Source organism: Saimiri boliviensis, chromosome 10, assembly GCF_048565385.1.
Source record: "Saimiri boliviensis isolate mSaiBol1 chromosome 10, mSaiBol1.pri, whole genome shotgun sequence".
Lineage (NCBI taxonomy): Eukaryota > Metazoa > Chordata > Mammalia > Primates > Cebidae > Saimiri > Saimiri boliviensis.
The window spans coordinates 67,906,373-67,929,955 of NC_133458.1; the positions used below are offsets into that span (position 1 = coordinate 67,906,373).

The 23,583-nt window shown below is 39.3% G+C and overlaps 1 protein-coding gene across 15 annotated transcripts in view; it reads right to left on the minus strand.

The window, feature by feature from the left end:
* Positions 1-23,583, minus strand: part of MTERF1 (mitochondrial transcription termination factor 1) — a 491,946-nt gene that overhangs the window by 426,724 nt on the left and 41,639 nt on the right. For 7 of the 15 annotated variants that reach the window (XR_012512107.1, XR_012512102.1, XR_012512101.1 and 4 more), the window contains exons 1-2: positions 9,658-12,561; positions 8,987-9,044 (exon numbers count right to left, since the gene is read on the minus strand). Coding sequence is in view for 6 of the 15 variants with exons in the window: in XM_074379429.1 (XP_074235530.1) it covers positions 3,791-4,918 (1,128 nt within the window). In the remaining 9 variants the exon portion in view is untranslated. The other 8 variants (XR_012512108.1, XR_012512106.1, XM_074379429.1 and 5 more) reach the window with 7 other exon arrangements.

Sequence of the window (23,583 nt, forward strand, 5' to 3'; positions counted from 1 at the left end):
ACTATCCATCCCCTCCAAAACTCATGTTGAAATTTAATCCCCAATGTAGCAGTACTGAGGTGGGGTCTTTAAGAGATGATTAAATCATAAAAACTATGCCATCAGAAATGGATTAATCTATTTGTGAATTTATGGACTGATGGATTAATGAATTAATGGGTTATCATGGGAGTGGACTGGTAGCTCTATAAGAAGAGGAAAAGAGACCTGAGCACATTAGCACTCACCATGTGATACAATGCCGCCTCAGGACTCTTCAGAGTCCCCACCAGCAAGAAGGTTCTCACCATATGTGGCCTCTCAACCTAGGATTTTTCTCAGCTTCCATAATTCTAAGAAATAAATTCATTTTCTTTACAAATTATCTAATAAATTATAAATGCAATGGAAAATAAAGTTGCACAACTGTATGTCTCTCTCTCTCTCTCTTTCTCTCTCTCTCTCTCTATATATATATGTGTGCAGAACTGTGTCAGATTTAGGTAAATTGAATACGTGAATTATGTATAAATACAACTGCTTTTTAAAATACTGTATTTTTATTACAGCTATTATTGATTGAACCATTACTATGTGAAAGAAACCTTAGAGATGCATTTTCATTTGCTTATTATCAACTCTGCAAGGTCAACTTCTAGTGTTATAGATGAGAAAAACAAGTTCAGTAAATTTAAAACATTAACACAAGTCATTCAGGAATGGTGCCCAGATACATCACTCTAAAGCTCATACTTTCGAAACTATGCCATGATTGCCATCAAATAGTTAACCAAAGATAATTTTAAGAGTATTGTTGAATATATAAATGGCGTTAGAAAAGTAGGCATATTGTTTTTATCAAATTGTTTTTATCAATAGTAGCAATAAGGTTATTTGTGACATCACTGATAGCAAATGAGGTTTAAAAGGTTGAAAACCATTATGTTATTTAATTCAAAACCCATATTTACCCATCTGACAAAGGGCTGATATCCAGAATTTACAAAGAACTAAAATAGATTTACAAGAAAAAAACAAACAAGCCCATTCGAAAGTGGGCAAAGGATATGAAAAGACACTTTATAAAAGAAGACACACACGACGCAAACAAACATGAAAAAATGCTCATCATCACTGGTCATCAGAGAAATGCAAATCAAGACTACATTGAGATACCATCTCACATCAGTTAGAATGGAGATCAGTAAAAAATCTGGAGACAACAGATGCTGGAGAGGATGTGGAGAAATAGGAACACTTTTACACTGTTGATGGGAGTGTAAAATAGTTCAACCATTGTGGAAGACAGTGGGGTGATTTCTCAAGGACCTAGAAATAGAAATTCCATTTGACCCAGCAATCCCATTACTGGCTATATATCCAAAGGATTATAAATAGTTCTACTGTAAGGACATATGGACACGAATGTTCATTGCAGCACTGTTTACAATAGCAAAGACCTGGAACCAACCCAAATGCCCATCGATGATAGACTGGACAGGGAAAATGTGGCACATATACACCATGGAATATTATGCAGCCATCAAAAACGATGAGTTTGTGTCCTTTGTAGGGACATGGATGAACCTGGAAACCATCATTCTCAGCAAACTGACACAAGAGCAGAAAATCAAACACCACACGTTCTCACTCATAGGCGGGTGTTGAACAGTGAGAACACATGGACACAGGGAGGGAAGCACTACACGCTGGGGTCTGTTGGGGGGAAATAGGGGAGGGACAGTGGAGGGTGGGGATTTGGGGAGAGATAGCCTGGGGAGAAATGCCAGATATAGATGAAGGGGAGGAAGGCAGCTTCCTCCCCATGTGGTAGCATGAGCTACCACACCCAGCCAGATTTTCACTATTTTTACTGGCATTCTACTTTGAGTCTGTCACTTTTTAATCTGAACAGAATTCACACTGACACGTGTGTACCTATGCAACAATTTTGCATGTTCTTCACATGTACCCCAAAACCTAAAATGCAATTTAAAAAAAATTTAGAAACAAATGCCTCTGGAAAATAAAGGTAATTAAGGTCATATAATTTGTCCCATCTCTTTCAGTTTATGTCAGAGCTGGATTGTGAATATCTTGAAAATACCGACATTATCTGATTTGTCATTTTTTAAGTAATACCTCTGAAAATTATTCTTTAATATTAAATGAAATGCCAACAAAATATGCAGGAATTATTTCTCTTTAAACTGTATTAGGCAAAAGTATTCCTTTATTTAGATTTATTATTCACATTTAGTTTTTAGGCACATTTAAGACTTTATAAACACTACTAACATTAGCGATTCCAGAAAGATAGGTAGATTTTTAAAATATAATTACTCTTATAAAAGGAAGAAATATAGCCAATACTAAAGGAAGGAAGAAATATAGCCAATACTAAAGGACTGTATTTTGTGACTTCACCTATAATGTAATGAATCAACTTAGTTGCCATGTTAACGTATTTGCATCTGTAACAAATTATCACTGACTCAGTGGTTTAAAACAACATAAATTTACCATTTTATGGTTCTGTGGGTCAGAAGTTTCACATTGATCACATTGGGCTAAAAAGGTGCCACCAACGCTGCAATCCTTTCTGGGGACTCTAAGGGAGAATCTGTTTCCTTGCTTTTTCCATTTTCTTACAGACCTCCTTCATTCCTTGGCTCAAGATCCCTTCCTCCTTCCAAGTCAACTTTTGACCTCCTACAAAAGTGGTTGTCTTTTTTATATAGGCTCACTCTGACCTCCTCTTTTGCCTCCCTCTTCAACTTTTAAAGATCCCTATGATTATATTAGGCCCTCTCAAATAATTCAGGGTAATCTCCCCATCTCAAGTCCCTTATTAACATTTTAACTTAAATCACTTCTGCAAAATTGTTTTGCAATGTAACATAACATATTCACAGTTCCTGAGAATTAAAAACACTGGCCTCCTTAGGAGGCCATTATTCTGCCTACCATAGTTGCCCTTGTCCTCAAAGAAATCAGGATACACCTATAGTAAATCCTGGGGCTGAAGCTGGGGAAGCATATGAATGCTTTAAATGAAGAACGTGGAACTTGGGATGAAAAATTTCTCCTATTTTATCAGATTTTCAATTTTTTTTAAAGAGAGAGTCTTGCACTGTCACCCAAATTGGCTCTCCACAGCCTTGATGTCCTGAGCTCAAGCAATCTACCTTTCTCACCCTCCAGAGTAGCTGGGACTATAGGCACACACCAACACACCCAATTTTTTTTTTTTTTTTTTTTTTTTAATAGAGACAGAGTCTTACTATGTTAGCCAGGCTGGTCTTAAACTCCTGACTTCAAGTGATCCTCCAGCCTCAGCCTAACAAAGTGCTGGGATCACAGGCATGAGCTACCACACCCAGCCAGATTTTCACTATTTTTACTGGCATTCTACTTCGAGTCTGTCACTTTTTAATCTGAACAGAAACCACAAGTTTATTTTGTACTTTCTTTCTACACATTGTTCTGCAGTGGAATCACCATTTCTGAGGAACTACAATTTGCACAGCATCCACAATCTGTATCATATAATGGTATGTTGCATTAATTTAAACTAGAGATGAGAAAACTAGGAGGACTATATCTGAGCATATCCAACCATGAGTTTTTATGAACCATAAAATATCCAAAAAAACATTTTATACATACACACACACACACACACACACACACACACACACACACACACACACACACCTGCAGTTAAGAAAGTGAACCTCTCCTTTTTGAAAGGCCCAAATTCAAAATGAAAAGATATTTTTTGACTTTTTAAAAGTCCCCAAACAGCATTCTATCTGCTTAACTTTTTCAATTTAGCTTCATATCTTTTTTTACTCCAAGATAGAAGAGAGATGTTTAATGTACTAAAGTTATAGCCAGCATTTACCAATTCTTTGATTCGACTTTTTAAAGTACTTAGGCTTGAATCCAGAACCCGAGGATTTTCAATTATTTGTGAAATGCTAATGTTTTCTTCTATGAGGCAATCTATTTTATCATTAAACTTTTTCTCTGCGAAGAAGATCACATCTGGATAGCTTAGGACAAACTTCTGTACCTCTTCTTCAATACATCCAAGAGAAAACAGCTTCTCTTTGACTTTTGTGTAGTTTCTTCTGACACAGTCATTGGAAAGGTCTAAGATTTCAGCTCCTGGACCACATATCAGTCCCAGTAGTTCCTCACTGTTCAAGCTGAAAGATGACTGTAAGAATTCAATGTTAGCTTTCACCCGCTTTGTGCTCTGAATTAAGATAAAAGGGTTTTTAAAAATTATTTTCCTGACAAAACCTGTGGGATCATTGTGACCCAATGACAAGCAGACTGCCTGCAAAAATTCAACCATCTGTTTATTCAGATCAAGACTATTGGAGAAGGTACGAGGGGCACTGGTCAACAATCGACAAAGGCATTTACGGGTCAATCCAACTGAGTAGAGGAATTTTATATTATTCTCTAAGTTTAGGTTGTTACTGGACCGAAAAAAGGATTCAGGAGAACGTTCCAAAATATTTACAATTTCAAGGTCTGATGTCACAATCTCTCTCCACAGATCCCACCGTTTTGAAAGACTCTCAGGAGTACGTGTTATGGCTCGTGGATATCTTGATATAATGCTAGCAATCACTTCTTTGCTAGCTCCTTTGGAAAGAAGAAACATTTTCAGGTCCTGCTCATTGGTAATCTTCCTGCTGAAAACTCCAGGCTGTCGTTTCCTTGCCATGCCAATATCTACTCCCATAGTAAGTAAGTTGTTCAGTAGCTCCTCATTCTCCGAAGGCTCATTGTTTGCATTACGATACTTCACACCAAAAAGTCTAACTGATTTGAAGACAGTTTCTGAAGAAAATCGTGTCATCCAACATCTTGAACCAAAGAGAAAGTTACTTCTCATACACCAGAGGTTTCCTGCTGCCATAATGGTTAGGCAGTCCAAACTTTTTTAAATGCTGTGTAAAACAACACATAAAATATTACACAAATGTATGTGTTAAACAACTAAATGATCATATTATGATCCTATGAGCATCATGGTCCTTTCTATGAGAACACGCCTTCAGCTCCAGCTCTCCAGAACTGTGTTAAGAATTCAACCACTACACTGTCTCTCCCTAGCTCACTGCTTCTGTTATCGGTGGGCACAGGGTTACTTCCATTTTTAACATAAAGAAAAGCAGGATTGGGCACCATTAGTGCCCCAGAATTATTCTTGCCTTTTTCTTGCTCTTTTTGTTCACCCTTGCCTGCCTTGGGCTCCTAAAAGCAGTTGACCCTCTGCACCTCTGCTTCGTCCTCCTGGCTTCCATCTCTGCTTTGTCCTCCTGGTTTCCAAACTTTTTTTTTTTTTTTTTTTTTTTTTGAGACAGGGTCTCACTCTGTCAACCAGGCTAGAGTGCAGCAGCACAATCATGGCTCGTTGCAGCCTCATCTCCCTGGGCTCAGGTGATGTTACCACCTCAGCCTCCTGAGTAGCTGGGACCACAGGAATGCATCACAATGCCCAGCTAATTTTTTATTTTTACTTTTTTGTAGAGGCAGGGTTTCACCATGACACCAAGACCAGTCTCAAACTCCTGGGCTCAAGTGATCTGCCTGCCTTGCCCTCCTGAAGTTCTGGGATTACAGGTGTGAGCCACCATGCCAGGCCTGAATTATTTCTTAATATGACACTTTCATTTCTGCCTTATATTTCAATTTTCAGATCTTTGACCTTGCCTTCCCCCATAGACACTAGATTTCTCTGCCTCTGACATCTTGGTTTTCAAACTCTAAATCTTGTCCTGAAAAACCAACACCTCAGATTAATTTCCATCTTGAACACCTTTTTCTAGATTCATGGTACTCTGTATAGCCATGCTACCATTAAAGCCTTAATTCTTCTTAGCTTATATAGACCTCTAGTCAGCAGCTCTGGATCACAATCTCCATCTCATTTGGTTTACCCTATCATTCCCTACATTGCAACCCAGTAATTTCAAACCAATTTTCATCTTCAAAATGATCTAGTTGCCATATTAAATCCACACAGCCCACATGTGAAACTGTATATAAACATTAAAACATTACTTTTACCATTCTCCCCTTCTTGATCACCATCTTACACAAGATTAATTCTGGGCTGTCTGCATCTGCTGCACAACACTTTCAATTTGCAGCTTCTAGCATGTGACTAAAACCTTAATAACTAATTTACCTGATCATTTAGAAATGTGGCCCAAAACATACAAACTTATTTATAATCATAATCATAGATCCCTACTAAAATGAACATCTCCATTTTTATAAGAAATATTTTATGAGGAAAGCAACAGAAAAAGTGTTCTGTTATTCAGCCCATCTGATGATTTGTTACTAAGCTACTTATGCCTGAGTCACATAACAGTATATACATATTTTTTAAACTGTACTTTTGCCTTTTCAGAATACATAGCTGTAACAAAGTTTGTGCTTGATTTCTAATCACCTACCACAGGCTCTTACTTAGAAAAAGCATTTCCTTTTTATCCTTCTCCTAATTAAGCATAAAACAGAAAATAGAGATAGATGATTCCAACCCACTACTAACCTCTTTGGGCTAAAGATACAGCTTTAGATCAATTTCAAAGAAAGCCTCTTTGTGTCTACCCTTTCAATTACTCCAATTTTAATAAGAACTTGATTATGCCTAGAGGCCGGGAACATTCCTGTGGCTCACAAAATCTACAGATTCTCAGAGAATTGGGAAAAGATTCCGCAACTAGAGAATCAAGTAATGTTCAAAGGCAAATGCAGGGCACTCACAGCATAAATATCAAACAACAAAAGTATATTTTCAAATTGATCGATACTCTACTGAGCTCACTATTCACTTCTCCATAATACCACATATTACTCTATAATTACATACTCTTCCAAAAATGTGTAAATTTAGATACTTTAAAACTTTAAAATATAATTCTCTCTGTAACTGAAGAATGAAGGCTCTACCTTGCATAGCTCAACAGTCTGACGCTCGAGTGACCTCTACTGGAACAATGAGGCAGAATGCATAGCTGGAGATAGACCAGTACTTGTAGAGAGGTCCAAGGTGATAAAATGGGATGGAGGAAGAAAATAGTAAAACTACAATTTATATTTGGCTTAGACTATGAAAAATTCTTTCTACACATAAACAATGTAATTGTACTGTAAGACATATATAATCAACAAACAAGTGTACATATATTATAGGCATATTTTTATTAACAATGTACACAATCAAAAATGTGTGAAGACTACTAGATGGTGCACTTTATTGAGACTATCAGCATCACGGTGAACAGGACTGAACAAGCCACAGACTGTTCAACAGAAATTCTACTAATGGCAAATTAAAAACAAGTGAAAATGTGTGCCAAAATTCCTAACAAAAATAAATCCATAAACGTTTCTTCTAAAGCTGTCACAAGTAAATTTGATGTTTTATGTATAATTCATCCTCCACGGAAGTATCTTCCACACGAATTAACATGCCCCAAACTTGAGTGTCTTTCCCAGTCCCCAAACTTGCCTTCTTCTGACTAAAGATATCACTATCACTATAGAGTCATTCGTGATAAAAATCTAAAAGTGAGCTTTGCTTTCTTCCTCTTCAACTCCAGTCATCAAATCATGTAGATTCAGCTTCTTTGGCATCTCTCTAAAACCCAACCTCTCTACTCTTCGTAATTCTCACTGTTACACTGAAGGACTGCTTGAGTCCAGAAGGTCAAGGCTGCAGTAAGCCATAATCAAGCCACTGCACCCCAGCCTGGATGACAGAGTGAGCCCATCTCAAAAAGAAAAAAAGACAAGAATACATGTTTGTTATGAAAAAGGATGACCAGGCCAACCGCGGTGGCTTCACGCCTGTAATCTCAGCACTTTGCGAGACCAGGAGTTTGAGATCAGCCTGGCCATCATGGGGAAACCCTATCTCTACTAAAAATACAAAAATTAGCCAGGCATGAGGATGCACACCTCTAATTCCAGCTATTTGGGTGGCTAAGGCACAAAAACTGCTTAAACTAGGGAGGCAGAGGTTGTAGTGAGCTGAGATTGCACCACTGCACTCCAGCCTGGGCAACAGAGCAAGACTCTGTCTCTAAAAAAAAAAAGAAAAAAAAAAGGATGACCATCATAACATCATTTGCTATAGCAAAGAAGAAGAAACCCAAATGGCCACCAAAAGAATGATTAATAAATTGTAGTACATCTATGCAATATCCTATAAAGGTGCCAAAAATAAAAGCCGATCTACTGCAATCAAAAGATGTCCAAGATATTCTACATGACAAACTACCTAACAGTATGATAATGCCAAGTATATTAAAGGGGGGGATATTAATATACACAGAAGGGTTAAGTGGAATGACATCTATTTCTGAAAGATTAATGGAGTCTACACACTACTTTGAAATACTGGGACTTTGTTTATATGTGTTACTTTGCAGTCAGACAAAAACATTTAAACAAGTAAAACTGGACTTAGGTGTAAAAAAAACAATGGAAAATAAGTATCATCTTTATCCAGTTTTCAGTTTCCAGCACCAAAAAAGTCACACTTCAAAATTCTCTACGATGCTTTACTCTTAGCAACCGATTTCCATTTAAAATACTCATATTATCTAGCAGGGTAAATGAACAACTAAACAGCCTAATACAAGAGAGTTATCAATTTTCCTCATGTACAAATTTCAAAAATGGTACCTATTCCAAAACTGACTTCAATCTATTTCTCAAATTGACTTTTTAAATTAATCAAAACCATTATCCCAAGGGCTAATGTTCAAACTTAATAAACACACTGAAAATCTCTACGGTTTTAGTATAAGCGGTCTGAAAAAAGATTTCCGTTCCCCTCTAACCCACAATTGGCCTGTTAAAAAGGCTGTTAACAGAAATAACTAATCACTGGCCCTAAGATGCCACATTCCAGCTGCCTTCTTCTGACACAGTAAGTTTGGAGATCTTTACATGCATATCTTACCTTGTTTGTCTTAGGAAAAGCTCTGCATCCCTCCAGAAAGGCTGGAGAACAGCTGTCTCTAGAAATCACACACACACACAAAAGCAAAATATGTCAGGCCTTTCTAATACCAAATAAGAGTTCGATCCCAGCTAACGTTCTCGTTGCAATATGTTCTCGTGAGCCTCACTGCTTCTTGCAAACATCGTCTCTCAAACATACAGAAATGTAAACGGCAAGTACACGCCGGCGTATGACGGGAAAAGGTGGCGGAATTACGAACATGTTTTATAAAACCAGAGCTAAGTGCTTCATACACATTGTCTCACTTCACACCCCACAACTTAAAAGGTAGACATAGCCTTAAATTATAAAACCTGAAACCGCGCCGAGCTCCCATACTATCCAGTGTTCGCTAGCTGAAGCATTAGGGTTCGAAACCCAGGGAGGGGGTCTTTCTTAACCCAAAACCAAGGTTCGAAACCAGTGGGGGATTCTTTCCTAACTCCAAACCAAAGTAATTCCACACCGGACTCTTTCCATCCCTCTTCCCTCTCTAAGGGCAATTCTGCAAGAGGCTGCCCTGTATAGCAGTCACCCTGACCCACTTCTTCACAAAAAGAAAGGAAAGCACAGCCTCACCACCTTCCCAGCCTCACCACCTTCCCAGCCTCACCATGAACTGTACCCACCCGCTGTACATGGCTTTTACTTCCGCCTCTGGCGCCCGGAGTGGCTAAGTGGAGCGGAAGTGGAAAAGACTAACTTCCGCCCTCGGGTCGCGCGCAGATGTGACGTCATGGATCCTGCGCCCCCTCGGGGCTGTACCTCAGCCCTTCGCAGCCCGACGGTAGGGGCCTGGCAGGGGGCAGCAGGAGACCGCGGTGAGCGCGGGGTACTGAATACCCTTCACGGGTTTCGGAGGGCGGGATGGGACCAGGGACTCCCAGTCGCCTGGGCAAATGGCTGTGGAGAACTGTAGGGCATCCTATCGGGGGCATCCACTGCCTGCCGTCGACACGTGGTGGGAAAGTCACTATTTACATGAGTGTTGCAGTTTTTGATAATGTGACTAACGCGATGCCTATGAACATCTCGGCGTTTTCTGGTGCAGGAAAAGCGGGTGTGTTTACTCTGTTTAGCCCCAGATTCTCTTTCTTTCATGAACTACCGTGGAAATCCCGGAGTGTGACTGCTGGTCTGAATTCAGCATCCGCCTTCAAGCAGGCTAGGAATCAATTCTAGTATACTTCGATTTACCCCCTTGCAGCTGGAATTCAAATATGGTTCTTTTGACATGGTAACGGGTTTGCGCTATTTAAATTAAAGAATGGAGGCAACCGAAACCTCATCTCCACAGTGGATGCGTTTTTGCTCCCACCCGAGGCGTTGCCTTAAACCATGCGGTCCTGCCTAGTGATGGTGACAGTGGAGGAGATAATAGCTTCAATTCAAAGCAATTCTCCTTGATGACCATCAAAAGAAAGATAATATCCACATTAATGAATTAATCATGTCTGTAGAGTTACCCTCAGGAAACAGCGGTGGTTTGGTCCTTAGAAAAACACAGGATCAACAGGGTTTATCCTGAATTCTACAAGTAGGAAAAAATTAATGCATTACTAACTCCTCCATGTACGAGCCTAATGATATAATTTTCTGGCCGGGTGCGATGGCTCATGTATGTAATCCCAGCAATTTGAGAGGCCAAGGCGGGAGAATGGCTTGAGGCCAGGAGTTCAAGACCAGCCTGGCCAACATGGTGAAACCCGTCTCTACAAAAAATTAGCGAGGCATAGTCACAGGCTACTGTAGTCCCAGCTACTCAGGAGGCTAAGGTGGGAGCATCACCTCAGCCTGGGAGGTTGACGCTGCAGTGAGCCGTGATTGTGCGACTACTTGGGTGACACAGTAAGACTCTGTCTCAAAAAACAAAAATAATTTTCTTTATCCCTTTTTTTTTTTTCCTGAGACAGAGTCTCGGTCTTTTGCCCAGGCTGGAGTGCAGTGGCACGATCTCAGCACACTGCAACCTCCGTCTCCTGGGTTCAAGCCATTTCCCTGCCTTAGCCTCCCGAGTAGCTGGATAGCTGGAACTACAGGTGTGTGACCATGCCCGGCTAATTTTTTTTTTTTTTTTTTTTTTTTTTTTTTTTTTTTTTTTTGTATTTTAGTAGGGACGGGGTTTCACCATGTTGGCCAGGATGGTCTCGATCTCCTGACTGCTCACTTTGGCCTCCCAAAGTGCTGGGATTACAGTCATGAGCCACCGTGCCCGGCCTCTTTATCACATTTCTTTACCAATGAACCAATTGTGATTTACTGTCACTCACCCTTAGATTACTCCTTATTGGTTTGTTGTCACTTTGTTTTTGATTAACTCTCTGTTTTGTTGGTTTCGAAGGATAAAAATTTATCTTTGGGAATTTAAAATACTAATAATCAGTCTATCTATTGAGTAAAACTACTTACTGCAATTCCTCCAGGTAAAAGTTAGTCTCCCAAAATTGGAAATGGCTTTTTAAATGTGAATTTCTAAAATCTATATTCCCTCTGCATGGAAGAAGCTCCTATGTCCTAATTAATATTACTACATATTTTATGTATATGTATACATATATATATACACACACACACATACACACAAACTGCTTTAAAATCAGAATATAAACAATGAAATTTACATATTAAATTAAATAAAATAGCTTTTGAGATTACTAAGCCCCAGCCCTCTCATTTACAAATGAGAACACTGAAACCCATAGAGTAGGAACTAGCAAGAGAATGCATGTCTTATACTTCCTTTACCAGTAAGTCTAAGATTTTTACCACATACTTTGTTGTATTGACAGCTATCAAGAGTTATTTCAGACTTACTTAGTTAACATCACCTATGTTGGTTTTTAGTGACATTTTGTAGGTAAAGGCAAATTGGTTCTTTTGAAAATAAGTTCCATATTTCCCATCAGAAATTTTCTGATTACAAATCTATTTTAAATGCATATTATAAAATACTGAAAGTATAACAGAAATGTAATCATGGCTGGGTTAGGATACAGTATTTCTTCAATGATTTTTGAAATGTCATTACCTCCAATAAGAGCAATGACTACTGCCTCATTGTCCTTTATGGTGTTTTACAATAGGACCTTTCCTGTATTTCATGTGTTTATTCAATGAACATTTATTGAGCACCTGCACATTCCAGGCCCTGTTTTCAGGTTAGGGGACATAGTGGAAACCAAGACAAAGCCCCTGCCTTCCTGGACCTTATTTCTACTGGTAGGTCTTACTCTCAGCCTGAATGTCTTTCCTCTACATGCCTCCTCCATCTCCTTCCCCAAGACCATAGCAGACCCATGTCCCTACCAAGTTGATGCAATTAAGAAAAATAAAGTGGCTGAGGGCAGTGATTTCCACCTGTAATCGCAGCATGTTGGACTTAGATACTCAGAAGCTGGGCTGAAAGTCAAGTCTGAACACAGAATCTGTGCTGTATTCAGAAGTGCCTCTACCTCTTATAATTAATAATTTTTTTTTTTTTTTTTGAGACGGAGTTTCGCTCTTGCTACCCAGGCTGGAGTGCAATGGCGCGATCTCAGCTCACCGCAACCTCCGCCTCCTGGGTTCAGGCAATTCTCCTGCCTCAGCCTCCTGAGTAGCTGGGATTACAGGCATGCGCCACCATGCCCAGCTAATTTTTTTTGTATTTTTAGTAGAGACGGGGTTTCACCGTGTTGACCAGGATGGTCTCGATCTCCTGACCTCGTGATCCACCCGCCTCAGCCTCCCAAAGTGCTGGGATTACAGGCTTGAGCCACCGCGCCCGGCTTAATAATTTTTTAACTGTGCCAAATGTGTCTGTTCCTCTGCCCTGGAAGTGTCCTTCCTGCTTCATGCAAATAGATTTCTAGCAAACCACAGCCCCTCAGTTGACCATTTATTCATGTTTGAATCTCAGCAAGCCCAAGAAAGGTCAAAAAGAAAGTGGCCCTTCATTCCTCCCACCCTTCCCTTCAGATGATATAATACCCACTGTCTCCTGGATTTAGCAGACAAATGCCTGCCCCATCCCCACATCAACTTCATAGACAGACCTGCTAGCTTCCTATGTGACTCACTTGAGGGCCCTCAGAGGAACATCAGGTTTCTACCCAGGACTCCCTTACTCCATTCTCTTGCCTCCAGCTGTTTTGTTTGCATAAAGCATAAAATGTTTCCCAGTTGTTCAAGGCAAATTAAAGTAGTAGATAAAGTTACCCAGAGAGTCTCAGGTTAACACTCTATTTGTTGGCAAACATATAGAAAAGATAGCTTTATTTTCACCCTTTTCACAATTGCTTTTTTTTTTTTTTTTTTTTTTTTTTTGAGACGGAGTTTCGCTCTTGTTACCCAGGCTGGAGTGCAATGGCGCGATCTCGGCTCACCGCAACCTCCGCCTCCTGGGCTCAGGCAGTTCTCCTGCCTCAGCCTCCTGAGTAGCTGGGATTACAGGCATGCGCCACCATGCCCAGCTAATTTTTTTTTGGTATTTTTAGTAGAGACGGGGTTTCACCATGTTGACCAGGATGGTCTCGATCTCTCGACCTTGTGATCCACCCGCCTCGGCCTCCCAAAGTGCTGGGATTACAGGCTTGAGCCACCGCGCCCGGCCCACAATTGCTTTTTAACAGCTTAAGATTTCTAAAGATTTTGCTTAGGCAATTTTCTTCCTCTGAAGTGTGTCTAAAGACTTCCTGAGTCAGCTTTCATGCTCCCATACTCATTACCACAAGGGTCTGTGGCAAAGAACTGGATACTTAGCCTAGCAAATTTGCTGAGTCCAGACCTGATATGAGCCCAATTCCCATGGTAGTTGGATCAGTTAGCCAGAGTTGGCCAAGAGAACCCCAATAATCATTTGAGGTCCCATTCAGCCTCATGAGTTTAAGTATCTTTTGGATTGTTTGATCCTACTGTACCATATCTTAAATTAATTGTCATGACATGATTATTAATCATTGGTAGAAAAATTAATCTCAACAGAGAGGAGGAGAGCAAACATTCACAAGATGAAATACTATTTTCATTATCCGAAACGATTTTCCTTTCTATTTAAGGTATTTCTTGAAATTCCTCCTTTAGAGATTTATACCTGGGCATAAACTGTTCTGATTTAAATTGCAAATGTATTTGAAAGGGAAAGCATATTAACCCAAAGGTCAGCAACCTTCTTCTATAAAGGACCAAATAATATTTTAGGCTTTGTAGGTCACATACTGTCTCTGTTGCAAATTCTCTTTTTTATTTTCTATCTTTCACAACCCATTAAAAGTGTAAAAACCATTCTTAGCTTGAGGGCTACTAGGCCCCTGACCACAGTCTGCTAAGACCTGCATTAAACTATATTGAGCTACTCACATATAACTGTAACTTCATATGTTGATTACTATGTTAAAGACATCCAAAAACTAGGAATTTTAAGAGAAAGTACATGGAGAGAAAAATAATATTTGAAAACATTCACATAAAGCTATCTGCCAGGCACAACTCTAATCAGTTCACCTATATTAACTCATTTTGTTGTATACTGGAAATAATATTGTCTCCATTTTACAGATGGAGAAACTGAGATAGAGACTATGTGACTTGCCCAAGCTCATGTAGGTATTAAGTAAGGGAGCCAGCATTGCAACCTAAGAAGTCAGGCTGTGGAGTCTATGACTGTATTCATAATGCTATGCTGACACTCAGGGAGATATAATACTTTAGTTCATGTTAGAAAATAAAAATGAAGAAAGGGGCAAAAAAATGATTTCACTCATAATTCCATCACGTAGAAATAACCATTATTTATATTTTATTTATATTCTTTTGGTTTATACTCTTCCAGAACATATGAAAGAATATAAACCAAAAGAATATAAATAAAACATATAAATAAGTATTTTAGGTGTTGTGGGCAACATACTCTATAACTGTAACTGAAGCTAAATTACAGTTATATGTGAGTAGCTCATTACAGTTTATTTCAGGTCTTAGCAGATTATGGCCTATATACATACACCCATAGAGTATATCGCATATCCTTAGTCAACCCTATGACGCAGGTATCATACTTTTGGAGATGAAACTGAGGCTTAGATGAATTAAGTGACTGTGTGTCTTAGTCCATTTTTGTGTTGATATAAAGGATTACCTGAAGCTGAGTAATTTATAAAGAAAAGAGGCTCACAGTTCTGCAGGCTGTACAGGAAGCATGGCACTGACATCTGCTCAGTTTCTGGTGAGGGCCTCAGAAGTTTACAGTCATGATGGGAGGCAAAGGGGGAGCAAGCGTTTCATGTGGCAAGAGGGAACAAGTGGGGGAGAGGAGGTGCCACACACTTTTAAACAAGAGGATTTCACAATAACTCACTCTCACAAGGACAGCACCAAGAATATGAGGAATCTGCCCCCATGACCCAAACACTTCCCACCAGGCCCCACCTCAAACACTGGGGATTACACCTCAACATTGGATTTAGAGGGAATATTAAAACTATATCAAGGCTGTACAAGAAGCTTGGTGCCAGCATTTGCTTCTGAGGAGAGCCTCAGGCTGCTTCTACTCACAGCAAAAGGCAAAAGGGCATGCAGAGATCACGTGGCAAGAGAAGAAGTGAGGGGTGGGGGTTGCCATGCTCTTTTTAACAAGCAGCTCTCACAGGAACTAAGAGTGATAACTCACTCCGGTACAGCACCAAGCCTGTATGCCTCTCATATTGCACTACCTCCAACACTGGGGATCAAATTTCTTTTTTTTTAATTGCATTTTAGGTTTTGGGATACATGTGAAGACCATGCAAGATTGTTGCATAGGTACACACGTGGCAGTGTGATTTGCTGCCTTCCTCCCCGTCACCTACATCTGGCATTTCTCCCCATGCTATCTCCCACAACTCCCCACCCCCTGCTGTCCCTCCCCTATTTCCCCCCAACAGACTCCAGTGTGTGATGCTCCCCTCCCTGTGTCCATGTGTTCTCATTGTTCAACACCCGCCTATGAGTGAGAACATGCGGTGTTTGATTTTCTGCTCTTGTGTCAGTTTGCTGAGAATGATGGTTTCCAGGTTCATCCATGTCCCTACAAAGGACACAAACTCATCGTTTCTGATGGCTGCATAATATTCCATGGTATATGTGCCACATTTTCCCTGTTCAGTCTATCATCGATGGGCATTTGGGTTGGTTCCAGGTCTTTGCTATTGTAAACAGTGCTGCAATGAACATTCGTGTCCATATGTCCTTATAGTAGAATGATTTATAATCCTTTGGATATATACCCAGTAATGGGATTGCTGGGTCAAACGGAATTTCTATTTCTAGGTCCTTGAGGAATCACCACACTGTCTTCCACAATGGTTGAACTAGTTTACACTCCCACCAACAGTGTAAAAGTGTTCCTATTTCTTCACATCCTCTCCAGCATCTGTTGTCTCCAGATTTTTTACTGATCACCATTCTAACTGGCTTGAGGTGATATCTCAATGTAGTTTTGATTTGCATTTCTCTGATGACCAGTGATGATGAGCATTTTTTCATATGTTTGTTGGCCTCATTTATATCTTCTTTTGTAAAGTATCTGTTCATATCCTTTGCCTACTTTTGAATGGGCCTGTTTGTTTTTTTCTTGTAAATCTGTTTTAGCTCTTTGTAAATTCTGGATATCAGCCCTTTGTCAGATGGGTAAACAGCAAACATTTTTTCCCATTCTGTTGGTTGCTGGTTCACTCTACTGACTGTTTCTTTTACTGTGCAGAAGCTGTGGAGTTTGATTAGGTCCCATTTGTCTATTTCGGCTTTGTTGCCAATGCTTTTGGCATTTTGGTCATGAAGTCCTTGCCTACGCCTATGTCCTGAATGGTTTTGCCTAGATTTTCTTCTAGGGTTTTTATGATGTTAGGTCTTATGTTTAAGTCTTTAATCCATCTGGAGTTAATTTTAGTGTAAGGTGTCAGGAAGGGGTCCAGTTTCTGCTTTCTGCACATGGCTAGCCAGTTTTCCCAACACCATTTATTAAACAGGAAATCCTTTCCCCCCATTGCTTGTTTTTGTCAGGTTTGTCAAAGTTCAGATGGTTGTAGATATGTTGTATTGTCTCCGAGGCCTCTGTTCTGTTCCATTGGTCTATATCTCTGTTTTGGTACCAGTACCATGCTGTTTTGATTACTGTAGACTTGCAGTATAGTTTGAAGTCAGGTAGTGTGATGCTTCCCACTATGTTCTTTTTGCTTAGAATTGACTTGGCTATGCGGGCTCTCTTTTGGTTCCATATGAAGTTTAAGGTGTTTTTTTCCAGTTCTGTGAAGAAGGTCATTGGTAGCTTGATGGGGATAGTGTTGAATCTGTAAATTACTTTGGGCAGTATGGCCATTTTCACGATATTGATTCTTCCTAACCACGAACATGGAATGTTTCTCCATCTGTTTGTGTCCTCTCTTATTTCGTTGAGCAGTGGTTTGTAGTTCTCCTTGAAGAGGTCCTTTACGTTCCTTGTTAGTTGTATTCCTAGGTATTTTATTCTCTTTGTGGCAACTGTGAATGGCAGTTCATTCTTGATTTGGCCAGGTCCAGATGGGTTCACAGCCGAATTCTACCAGACATACAAAGAGGAGCTGGTACCATTCCTTCTGAAACTATTCCAAATAATCCTAAAAGAGGGAATCCTTCCCAAATCATTTTATGAGACCAACATCATCCTGATACCAAAACCCAGCAGAGACTCAACAAGCAAAGAAAACTTTAGGCCAATATCCATGATGAACATAGATGCAAAAATCTTCAATAAAATACTGGTAAGCCGATTGCAACAGCACATCAAAAAGCTTATCCACCATGATCAAGTAGGATTAATCCCAGGGTTGCAAGGCTGGTTCAACATACAAAGTCTATAAACGTAATTCACCACATAAACAGAACCAAAGACAAAAACCACGTGATGATCTCAACTGATGCAGAGAAAGCCTTTGACAAAATTCAACAGCCCTTTATGCTAAAAACCCTCAATAAACTAGGTATTGACGGAACGTATCTCAAAATAATAAAAGCGATTTATGACAAACCAACAGCCAATATCATACTCAATGGGCAAAAACTGGAAGCATTCGTTTTGAAATCTGGCACTAGACAGGGATGCCCTGTCTCACCACTCCTATTGAATATAGTACTGGAAGTTCTAGCCAGAGCAGTCAGGCAAGAAAAAGAAATAAAGGGTATTCAAATAGGAAAGGAGGAAGTCAAATTGTCTCGATTTGCAGACAACATGATTGTATATCTAGAAGACCCCATCATCTCAGCCCAAAATCTCCTGAAACTGATAAGCAACTTCAGCAAAGTCTCAGGATACAAAATCAATGTGCAAAAATCACAAGCATTCCTATACACCAATATCAGACTTAAAGTGATCAAATTTCTTTCTTTCTTTCTTTCTTTCTTTCTTTTTTTAAGACGGGGTTTCACCATGTTGGTCCGGCTGGTCTTGAACTCCCGACCTCGGGTGATCCACCCACCTTGGCCTCCAAAGTGCTTGGATTACAGATGTGAGCCACCACACCCGGCTAGGGATCAAATTTCAACATGAGATTTGGAGGGTCCAATATCCAAACAATAGAGTTGTGTCAGGATTGTAAAGTTAATGTTTGTAAAACCAAAATCTGAAGGCAAGCTATTGCTTCTAGAACCTGTACTCTTAACCCCTTGCTTAAGCTGCATTTGAGATTATACTTACTTGTATAAAAAGTCCTTTTTACCTCAAGTTTATAGAGAAGTTACCTTGTTCTTAAAAAGTTCTTTTCACTTCAAATTCATAAAGCCCACACACACATATTTTCTTCCAGTACTTTCATTATTATTATTTCCTTTAAATCTTTGAATTGTCTGGATTTTATTTTGGAATGAGGAATGAAGTAGAAATTCATTTTTGTTTTTTTTTTTCAAAATGGCTAGTCAATTGTCCTAACATCATTTAATGAATAGTACTTTATTTCCCCTTTGCTTTGAAATACGACTGTTCTGTATACTAAATTATAAAGTAATCCTTTATTATCATGTTTGGATGACTGCATTCCAGTTGTGGAAGATATTACTCAAAGTTCTGTTGTGATTATCCACCTTAAGTGTTGATATGAATAAAGGAAAGTAGGTTTCAGCCTGATTTAAGAATTTTTCTTTATAGATTATTTTTCTTTTAAAAAAATTAAAAGGATTTAGTTAAACATATTTTGGCTCAAACTTTCTAGTTGTTATAGAAGTGTGAAAAATGGAAACGGAGCTTGATGGAATATTGATTATCTTGTCCAATCCCCCTAATTTATAGGTAAACTAAGGTCCAAAATGGTAAAAATTACTACTTAACAAATAATGTTGCTAGGGACCATTACACAGGATTCTTTCAACTGCATGTGACAGAATGCAACTCAAGCTAACTCAACCCAAAAGGGGAAGGGGCACAATTATTTTCTCCTATGGGAGAAAGAGAAGCAGAGATGTCCTCAGGCACAACTAAATCCAAATTAAATTAGATCCACAGCTCTCTCTGCATCTCATCTCAGCTTCTCTCTGTGCATAGTCCTAATTTTCTCAAGTTCTCCCATGCAACAAAGTATATGGCTACCAGTATCTCTAAGGTCGCAACCTTTTAACTGGAAACTTAAAGGAAAGAGAGAAATTCTAACTCTTACTCTTTGAACATCAAATCCAAAATAAATATTCTGATTGGCTTCTTTGAGTCATATGATCATCCCATATTTTAGAAGTGGGGTGGAGGTGGCAGAATATAATGTAATTGGAAGCCCCAGAAAAAACATTTGGAGTTGCAGAAAGGAAGTTAAGGGAAAATAGGAGCTCACTATTACTAACTTGAAGGAAGGGAGCAACCTTTTGAAAAGGGACAGACAAAAGCATCAGCTGTCCACTAGGGCAGCTAGAGACCCCGAATTGGAGTTGAGGTGTTTGATCTTAGATTTCAATCATCTTTCCATTTCTCTATTTATTTATTCAACACATAGTTACTGAGCAGTCTATGAGGATTGTATTTAGCTGCAAGGAACAGAATCTCCAGTCAATGGTGGCTTGCATAGCAAAAAATCTAGAGGTAGGAGTTAGTTGTTCACAGTGTTTTCTAACGCCATGTAGTCTCACCATTTCTCAACCATACCCTTGCACTTCTTGCCTCTGGTCCTTTGTTTGCTCCTCTTCTCTCTATCTCTACTTGTTAGTCACTTCACCCACAGGGTAATATCATCTCTCCCTGAAGCCTTCCCAAATCCACTTCTTTCCCACTTCTGTATAAATCACAATAAATCTTATCCCACTTTGTTCAATCATTGTAACACTGAATTCATTTTACCATGTGTTGAAATTAATTTGATACATACATACTGATCTTTTCCACTGTTAGAGAGAAACTCCTGAGGATACAGACTTTTATCCATTTTTGTGGAATACAGGTGCCAACATCCTCCATCCTCTGTCTCTGCCAGCTACAATCCTCCCTGCTGGACCTAGAACCTAGGACTACTTTGAGTTCTGCTAAAGTAAACCACATCACCTATAAACATTCATGAGCAATATAGACTTCATTGCAGGTTTGTCAAGGGGTTACATACCATACCAAACAGAAAAACAAATTCATACATGTTAAACTCACTGGTCTACATTTTCTTCTTACTGGCTGATTGGTTCTTAGGCCTCCAGACTTTTCTCCCTATTATTTTATCCCAATTCACTGTGCCCTGGCCCCATCTTCACACTGGCACCCCCAAACCCAGCATGAGGCTCAGCAAAATAAAGTTTCATCTAGGTAACAGGCCTCATCCTTGTTAGAGGACAGTGGGGATTTAAAAATAACAGATAATATTATGTTTAGTAATAGTTGATACATTTTAAGGATTTATTATGTGTAAAGTACTATTTTCCCTGCAAGGCAGGTTTTATTATCCCCATTTTACAGTTCAGAAAAGAGTCACAAAAAAGGTTAAATAAATATCCCCATATCACACAGCTAGGAAGTAAGAACCAGAAATTAAACCCAGGCTATCTAAATCCAGAGCTTGGGCCCTAATAACTATACTCTACTAACCTTTATAAAACATAATGCAGTGCCTTCCTAGTAAGGTATCAGTATGTTAATTGGATTAAATTTACTTGCATTTCTAAGAGCATCAGAAACACTCTAGCCTCTTATATTTCCAATTAACTTATATCATTATCTCATTTTATATCATTCAAGTATATCTAAAGCTTTCTCTTTTTACTAGTATTATATGAATGAATGAATGAACCTACTAATTTATTGACTCTGAAACCAAGATTCCTCATCTGAAAATTATTTTATTAGTCATATATGTACCATTACATTGTTCGTCATATAATATCCACCATGTGGGTGCTAGAGAAACCATGAAGTATAAGAAATACTTCCTGCCTTTGACAAGTCTAGTGGAGATATTTACAGTCTGAAAGAAAAGGGTGAACCAAGTGATATCAAAGGCCCCTTCCAGCTCTAATTCTGAAATTCTATTTAGTGGGAGGTTTGCTCACATTGTACCTAAGTGGTAGATTTATTATTACAAGAAAATGCCTCATACTTCCTCCCCTCCTAAGTGCACAAATCAGTGCAAAAAGAGTAAATTTTTATAATTTTAAATGACTACTGCCCTTGCTAGGCACTCGAAGAGGAGACAAGTACTGCTTATCATATAACCATTGAAGAGTGAATAATACAGGGCTGACTCAACGCAAAATAATGAAGAAGAGGAAGCCTTACCTTACTGCATCCCCCAGCCTTCCTCACTGCACTCCTAATTCCAATATGTGCTAACCAGTGCCCTCCAGATCACACCAGCCAACATGAAATGTCACCTACTCTAGAACTCCCTGAAGAGCTTCCTTCTTCACTTTTACCCATGAGGTGGGTGCTTGACTCTTTCACCTCTGTATACTTCATATCCTGTGGTTCTCAATCCTAGCTTCTATTAACATCACCTAGGGAGTTTTGTAAACATACTGAAGCCCAGCTCTTCACCCCCAGGGATTCTGATTTAATTGGTTTGACATGAGGCCCAGATGTTGGTCTGATTTTCATTGTTTTTCTTTTTAATTTCCAGCAGATTATTCTAACATATAGCCAGAATTGAGAACTACTACACCTTTGAAACCAGAGTTGCTTAATTTTTACCTGCTGGTTAATCCCTTACTCTGGATTCTGGGGTCAATTCTGATCCCAGCCAGGGAGTATTCAAGGATTCTTAGGCCAGCGGCTCAGCAGCTCAACCCTCAGAGCTTAATCCCACTGTGGCCTGGACTCCCAATTGCAATAATTACAGGCTGTCATTATTCATTGTGACTAAGCCTCTGCCCCAAAAGGAACATGAGTGGTAAAAGGAGAAATAGTTGCTGGGCAGACGTAACGGCAGGTGTTTAATGCCCTCCCACTTCTTTATGCCCCCCTCATCCCCTACTCTCTCTATTTTAACAAAGTTGTACTGAGTAAATAGTGTCACTTAGTGACAAGCATGCATAGGAAATCATCTAACCAAACATCTTTTCAGCCATGCTTTATGTCAAGCTGCCAGATATTTCTCTTCATCTCAATACATACCTCTTTAGTGATACCTTAATAATCTCTTTCCATATATGACTCATCTTTAATGCCCTCCCCTTTCTTCTCCCTCTTTTAACTTGTACCTAGTTAATTCCAGAATCTTCTCCTCTCCTTTGATTCATGTTTACAAACCTCTCCCCCAACACTGACTGTATTCATACCAAAACATAAGACTAGTATAAATGGTATTTTTTTCAACCCAATATACACTGGAATATTAGTGGTATATTTAAACCAAAGAAAAAGAAAACTAAATTTTTTAAAAGTGGAATTTTGATATGAAAATAAAGAACATCTAGTGTCCAGAAAACTACTACTATTTGATACTTGTTTGGCAATCTTCTTTTTTTTCTGCTATTTTTTTTTACAACACTTTATTGTGTGGGTTATTCTCAGAACATTAGCACCATCTGTAACACTGTTTAAATTGGAAATTCTACTCTAAGTACCAAAGTTTTGGAACCCAGCTCATCTGTAAATTGAGGACTGCATCAATATACCTAACACCATGCCAGGCACCACATTAACTAAGAAATGCACGTTGCTAGTGTCAGAGGGAATCATCTTTAAGGTTTGCCAAAGGAGAGGAATGCATGTGAAGGCAGACTTTAACAGCATATGTTTCTGTGGATAAGATTGATGGCTGGTGGGCACAGTGGCTCACACCTGTAATTCAAGCACTTTAAGAGGCCAAGGCCGGTGGATCATTGGAGATCAAGAGTTCAAGACCAGCCTGCCCAACATGGTAAAACCCCATTTCTACTAAAAATACAAAAATTAGCTGGGCTAATTACACACCTGTAATTCCAGCTACTCGGAAGGCTGAAGCAGGATAATCACTTGAGCCTGGGAGGTAGAGGTCGCGGTAAGCCAAGATGGCGCTATTGCACTCCAGTCTGGGCAACAAAATGAGAACCTGTCTCAAAAAAAAAAAAAAAAAAACTGATGACTTCTCAGCCATTGATGAAGTAAAGGGAGTTATTCTCTTCTTTGC